The sequence below is a fragment of the Rhinichthys klamathensis genome, unplaced genomic scaffold, assembly GCF_029890125.1.
Source record: "Rhinichthys klamathensis goyatoka isolate OS25496 unplaced genomic scaffold, OSU_Roscu_1.1 h1tg000176l_1, whole genome shotgun sequence".
Lineage (NCBI taxonomy): Eukaryota > Metazoa > Chordata > Actinopteri > Cypriniformes > Leuciscidae > Rhinichthys > Rhinichthys klamathensis.
In genome coordinates, this window is record NW_026606705.1 from 4,497,780 (window position 1) to 4,505,135 (window position 7,356).

Consider the following 7,356-nt stretch of genomic DNA (forward strand, 5'->3'; position numbering starts at 1 on the left):
TTGTTGAGCGTATATACAAAGATATTGATGTAATGCGCACCATTAGAGACCGAGCAGATCTGTTTTTTTTTTACCACTACCTACTGAAGTGTTTGCGTGTTTAGGTCATTTTTAGATAACCAGTGAAGTATTTCTCAATTTCTACAATTGTACAAATGTTGCTTTATTTCATGACTGTGTGTTACAGTGTGGCCACATACCACTGGTGGTCCATTCAATTATAATATACAGCATTATATTTATTGTATTATTATTTGTTATTTACACTATAAACAATATTTACATATATATACAAAATACTCATATATACACACATACTATATTTATACAATATATATACACCTGTATCTATTATATTACATTAGACATGTATATGTACTAGGGGTGGAACGGTACACAGAAGTCACGGTTCGGTTCATACCTCGGTTCAGACATCACGGTTCGGTATGATTTCGGTACAATGGAGTGAAAAGCAAAGCAAAAATGCAGAAGGCATTTTTATAAATGTCTTAAGCCTTGTATTTTTTAAAATAAGTTTTATTAATAAAGGCATAGAACCAGTTTATTTGTAGTGCACTGACAGTAGTTTTATATAATTAGTTTATTAATTAAATTATTAAAAAGACGAAAAGACCTTGAGATATGTTTGGTAATTGTACCTGAATGAATTTAAAATTAATTTGCTATTTCAGATCAAGATATTTGTTTTCCTTCATTTTAATTAACTAACTTTATTCTCATCTGAATTATAAATAATTGATTTCCGTATAAAATAATACTACCATAAAAACTTTTGTTAACAGTTGTAGGTTACAGTTTGACAAGAGTTTAGAGTGTGACAAAAGCACAAGGTTGTGTTTTATTGCGAGTGTACACAAATATAAGTAAACAATTTGCAGTTTTAATGATGTCCTGTATGAAAAAAATGACGGAGTATGTTTTTACGTTTCCACTGTTCGATCGCCCGTGCCTCTCACACACACACAAACTGTTCATCGCGCGATTCGCGCCCGCGCCTCTCTCTCTCTCTCGCACGCGCGCGCACACACACACACACACTGTTCATCGCGCGATTCGCGCCCGCGCCTCTCTCTCTCTCTCGCGCGCGCACACACACACACACACACTGTTCATCGCGCCCGCGCTTCTCTCTCTCTCGCACGCGCACACACACACACACACACACACACACTGTTCGATCGCGCCTCTCTCTCGCACACACACACACACACTGTTCATCGCGCCTCTCTCTCTCTCTCTCTCTCTCTCTCTCTCTCTCTCTCTCTCTCTCTCTCTCTCTCTCTCTCTCTCTCTCTCTCTCTCTCTCTCTCTCTCTCTCACACAGACACACACACACACACACACTCCTGCATTGCAATCTTGATCGCAGCCTGTTCATTGCTGCGTTCACAGTCACACCAAAAGCGAATAGAGCGAAATTTATCGCTATTTAAGAGGGTTTTTTTATTTGTACCGTGTATTCTGCGTGCAAATTCGTGCACCGAACCGTGACGCCCGTACCGTTTCGGTTCAATACGAATACATGTACCGTTCCACCCCTAATATGTAGATATATATTTATTGTATTATTATTTGTTATTTACATATATATACAAAATACTCATATATACACACATACTATATTTATACAATATATATACACCTGTATCTATTATATTACATTAGACATGTATATGTACATATATATTTAGATTTGTATAGGCTAGTTAATAAATATGTTGTTATGCATTATGAAATTATAATAAAAAATGCATAAGGAAACACTGTCTTAGTTTTGTCTGTTGATCAGAGTGTGAAATCCATAGTTTTTACAAAAGTATATGTACAATATTTACATTTACCTTAGCACATTAACAAGGATGAGGGTTTTTAGACTCAGTGGCTCCATGCCTTGACAAGTGGTCCACATTGGTAGTTCACAAGCAAACATGCCACTGTAAACAGTTGGTTTATGCTACCAGAAATGGACAAGGGGATGACTGTGTCAAACAACTTATGCTCCTTCACTCGACGGATAAGACGTTCAACGTGTACCCTGAGCCTGGCCACAGACTGAGTGTGTGTCACTTCATGAGGTAGCATTTGTTTTCCCTTGGTCAGGAAAACAGGCCGGTGAATTTTGCATGGCACTAGGCTGTCAATTAAGAAGCCCTTATCCACCATGATGGCCATGTCAGGGGTAAGAAGGTTAATGATCCCTGACTGTTTGAACAACTCCCTGTCACTTATAGACCCTGCATAGAGTCCAGACACAAATGTTATTGCACCATGAGGTGCCATTCCTATTAAAGCCTTGAATGTGCAGTGAGACTTATAGTTTGAAAAAACCTCACTTTGTAATAGCAAAGAGGAAGGTGTTTGGCAGCGGATCTCAGTACAATCCAGGATAACCTGTGTGTCTCGGAAAAGATGAAATTCCTCTGGCAAATGGGCTCGTACTCTCTCTTTCGGCATCCAAATGCACACTGACCCCAGGACAAAGTACAGGAAGTTGGCCCAGGTTGTTATGATGCGGCTCACAGTGGCCTGATGTACATGGAAGCGATGACCAAGGTCCTTTTGCTTGAGGCCCAAAGCAAGATGCATCATGAACAGGAAGAACTCATCTATTGCAGGAAGTGCCCGAGTGTTTCCAGCCTCCTTGGTGACTTTGGAGTTGGTGACACGAATCATTCTGTGTGTTGCCGGTTCAATCAGTTCCCAGAAGGCCATCAGGTGGTTATAGGTTGCAAATCTGTCAAGAAATAAACGTGCATTGGTTCTCACATGGCATAAAAGACTTACACTTAGCTTTATAATATAGTCATTTTCAGTTTAGGAAATAAGAATGGTGAACTACAAGTAATTGATACAACAATCTTGTAATACATCATGAGTCATGAAAATTATGGAATTCCGTATGTATGATTAAACTAACTCTGATTGCTGTTGAAGACAACATATGTTATTCATACATATAATTATGTTAGCCTATGTTGTTATTATTTTGGTCGGTGTAGCCTACTTTTACGTGCAGCTAGCTTATACAACTCAAATAATATTTAATAACACTGTGGACTAGTGTTTTCAAGACAAAGGCAACGCTATTACAAATGCTTATCACAGGCAATATAATTTTACCTTGTATAAAAGCGTATGTCCTCATCGGACCCAGCAAATCTCTGGAGACCGAAGCGAAGTATGATCTTGGTCTGGTCCAACTGCTTCCGTAGATCTTCTATCTCCCTCGTCAACTCCTCATTTTCATGTAATACCATGTCCACAGCTGCAGCTTCGGGAACTGAACAATAATCGTGTCCAGTCCTCTCCACGTCAATATCCATATCTTGCTCTACGTCCGAGTCAGGATCAGGGGGCAGCGGTCTCTCTCGCCGTTCCCAAACACTCGACCTCGGCGGCTGCACTTGGTAACGGTTCCACTCAAACAGTGTAGGGAAAGCACCTTTTTTCAGACGTCTCAGTCTAGTCCCTTCCATAAAGTCATCAGGTTTGAAATGAACACTACACACCTTTGTGTTTTTGTTGACTTGGAAGTCATCCCTCCTGATCTTAACGATCCATTTTTTTCTGAGATCCTCTTCCACGGGAAATGAATGAAAACTCACAGTCGAGTTGTATCTTGCCGACACAACGCACGACGGCACACAACAATGTTCCGAACTAGGTCGCATTAGCTTTTGATATCGGAAAACCTTTTTCTCCATAGTTAAGCTGCCAAGATAAGAATAACTAGAATGTTTGTCGTTGTTAACTTTCGCGCGTCAGATCTAATACGGAACCGGAAACTGTTTGCCCAGTAGAGAGTGTAGTCGGAAACACGTCACAATCCCCGCTGCATAGAGCCTATTACCAGCAAAACAAAACTATCAAAAACTGTTATCAACACAAAGATGTGGTTAAAACCCCAAACTTATATATAACAAGAGCTCCAGTGTAACGTTAACTTAACTTACCTCTTCTGAAAACGGTTGAGATGCTAACGGACTTTTTCGAAGACACAAAACCATTTCTGTAAAGTAAATATTCAACAGAAGCGTATCAATTACACGTAAGAAAGGTGTCAGGAACGTTTGTATGTATTATTTGTGTGATTTTGTTAACTAAAATTACCTGAAAGCAGTGAAAACAACAGCGAGAGACGCTATAGTTTTGCTGTTTGTCAGTTGATGAGTGTCCTCGTTTCCATGGTTTCCATCTGCTCGCGCGCGCTCCGGTCTTTGAATGCGACTCGAATGTTTACGCGCACGCACATTAAAACCATAGAACACTTCAAGGCACGCATTTAAATAAACATCTATAATTTAACATATAACAATTTAAAATATCATTAATTTTAAATCATGAATTTAAAACTCATTGTGTAGTTCTATGACCCATTCACTTGAAAAATGCTTTATTTTTTATACCATCACATTGCTTTTATTTTTATTATATATAGCCGATTTGTAAAAGCACTAAAGACTGCTTTACATAAATGAAAGATGGTAATGAAATAACGGGCCCGTGACGTTGCAGTTTCGTTGCCAGTAAGTCATAAAATTAGCAAGTTGTTTATGTATCTGGAACGTCCCCCTAAAGTCACATTGGAAACGTTATTATATGACCAACAGAGGACCGTATGGAAACGTTCTGTTAACGTCCCAAATGTCCTCTTTGTAACGTTTTTGTGTGACCATATTATCACCAATATCGAACGTCACCCTAAAGTAATAACGGGAACGTTATTATATGACCAACAGAGAACCGTATGGGAACGTTCTGTTAACGTCCCGAATGTCCTCTTTGTAAAGTTGTTGTGTGACCATAGAATAACCAGTATGGAACGTCCCCCTAAAGTCACATTGGAAACGTTATTATATGACCAACAGAGAACCGTATGGAAACGTTCTGTTAACGTCCCAAATGTCCTCTTTGTAACGTTTGCTATGTGACTATAAAATACCCCAAATAGAACGTCCCCCTAAAGTCATATAAGGAACCTTGAACTGCAGCACTTTCATAACCAAAAGAGGACGTTCTATGAACGTCCCTAATGTTCTGTAAAGGTTCGGAACTTTCGTTACCTTTAGAGAACTTTTAGGGAACGTTGCACAAGGTCGCGAGAACGTCACCTCCTACGTGGGAAGTTACCTGAAGAAAGTTGCTGCTATTGCCTGCTGGAGATTCTGTGTGTGTGCTGCTGGGTGTGACGGCCAAAGGGACGGAGAAATACCGCTCTTCCTGGTTCGTTGCGTTGACTGGAGCAACACTATCCAGTTTGATTCGCCTGCTTCAGGTACTGTTCTTGTTGCCATCACTTTTAAACCTCACGTCAAAGCCTTCGAACTCTCCTCCGAACTTTTTAACCTCACCAAACAAACTCAAAGCTCTTCTCCCGGCCAAGGGATTCTCGGCCATTGCACAGACTGCTTCACGTGGTCATTATACACCCGCACACACACATACACGCTCCGTACAAGCACGCGCATACACCAAATACGTATATGTATTTGTTTATTATTTATTTTCTTTGTTTTGTTTATTGCATTTTTTTTTTTTGTTGATGATGAAGTGGAACATGAAAGACTGAGTTTAAACAAATAGCGAACTTATGGACACTTGTGATCCAATAACTCTCATGATTTCTCTTTGTGGGAATATTTGAATGTAAACTTGAAATTGTTTCTTTTGTTTTGACATGTGAACAAAAAAATAATACAAACTCTGTGAAAATTGAATTGTGGGTATCAGTTTATTATTATTATTTTTTGTATGTAACAGTGGTTGGAGCTATCCAGCATATATATATATATTTTTTTTTGACAAGGTGAACTTGTCTGGCGCCCGAACAATTTAAGCTAAATTTACATAAATAAAAGCCCAAATTTGATTTGGGGCAGCCACCGTAACAAATGTGATCAAACCACCACTTATAAAAATGCTGTTGTAGCTAAACATATGGTTACATGCAATTGCATTGTTAAATTTTTTTTAACTAAATCCATTTGATTACACATATAGTTTCCATGCTTAAATTGTGAAATAAATGAAATAATAAATGAAATGCTTATGCTTATGCTTGAAATGCTTATGCTTAATGCTTAATAAATGAAAAGTAAAAGCACAAAAGTTCCATGGCCCTTTGGTGGTGATAAACAAATGCTGTTGAAAGAATCGGTAGGTAGAATTATGATGGCTGCCTCCATCAAAACAAGATTTCTTTGTACAACACAAAGCCTTAATAAAGCTTGAGAGTGCTTTTGCTCCTGATTAGCAATCAAATATTTGATTTGCTTCATGTTTAGGATGTAAAAACCTTAAGTTATAAATGGAATGATAAGTTCTGTCCAAACTGTTAAAATAACAATAGATTTGTTATGAAAAAATGTTAGAAAAGGAACTTGCACATTGATTTTACCATAGGTAAGGAGCATTTTCGGGCATGGCTCAAAGTGCTTCAAACATCCAGAAATAACAGTTTAATACATATTATACCACGGCCTGTTTAAATACTCGATTCTGATTGGCTGGAAGGTGTGCAGTAAAACCGTTTAATGCACAGGTAGTTCCAGTCAGTTTGATTACAGTTCGAAATTAATCCGCTACTATAAACATTGGTAACCATAGTAACAGAGTTACACTTGCAAAAGAGTGAGAGAGCCTAACGAAATAGCCTACTACTTTATATTACTTAGATACGTTTGAAGTGGGTCGCACACCGGACGAGAAGCGCAGCGCCGCGTCGCGCCACGTCTAGGACAACTCCAGGTATCGCACACCGGACACGCACATTCTAATGGCGTGAGCACAATTTTGAATCAACTCCTGGTAGAAGAGCTGCACGATGTGTGTTTTATCTTGATTTATTATTTTTTTTTTTTATGTTCATTGATTAATAGCTGATGTTTGAACGTTAATCAAGTAAAAGTGTCTATCACGTTGAGTCTGTTATTTTGTTGTAACGTTATCCGTTGTCTAGGCAACTATGTCACATAATACAATAGTATTTATTTAGCTAGCGTTTAGCTAACCCGAGTGAAAACAGCACAGGGTGAAGCCATGTACATTAACGACGATTTGAGACAAATAAATGCAAATTTAATATAAAACTATGCAAATGGCGCTCTGTGGCGCGGCAGGGTTTTGAACAAGGTCCTGAGCCGTAGCTGGGCGCCGCGGACAGACGCCGAATGGCGCCGCCGGTGTGTGTACACTCATAGAGAATAATGTGTTCGAATTTTAAAGACCTGGCGCTGCGCGACGCGGCGCTGCGCTTCTCGTCCGGTGTGCGACCCCCTTTAGGCTTTTTTTTTTTTTTTTTGAGGGAAAAGACAGAGCTAGATAAGATCGAAGACG

General features: G+C 39.1%; 1 protein-coding gene across 1 annotated transcript; it reads right to left on the reverse strand.

Annotated features, from left to right (window-relative positions):
• Positions 1-1,858: 1,858 nt before the first annotated feature.
• On the reverse strand, positions 1,859-3,861 carry LOC130092590 (uncharacterized). The gene is made up of 4 exons (XM_056260492.1): positions 3,142-3,861; positions 2,355-2,755; positions 2,056-2,255; positions 1,859-1,975 (listed from the first exon to the last, which is right to left on the reverse strand). The coding sequence occupies exons 1-4, from the start codon at positions 3,723-3,725 to the stop codon at positions 1,859-1,861; spliced, it is 1,302 nt and encodes a 433-aa protein (XP_056116467.1). The 5' UTR covers positions 3,726-3,861.
• Positions 3,862-7,356: the final 3,495 nt, after the last annotated feature.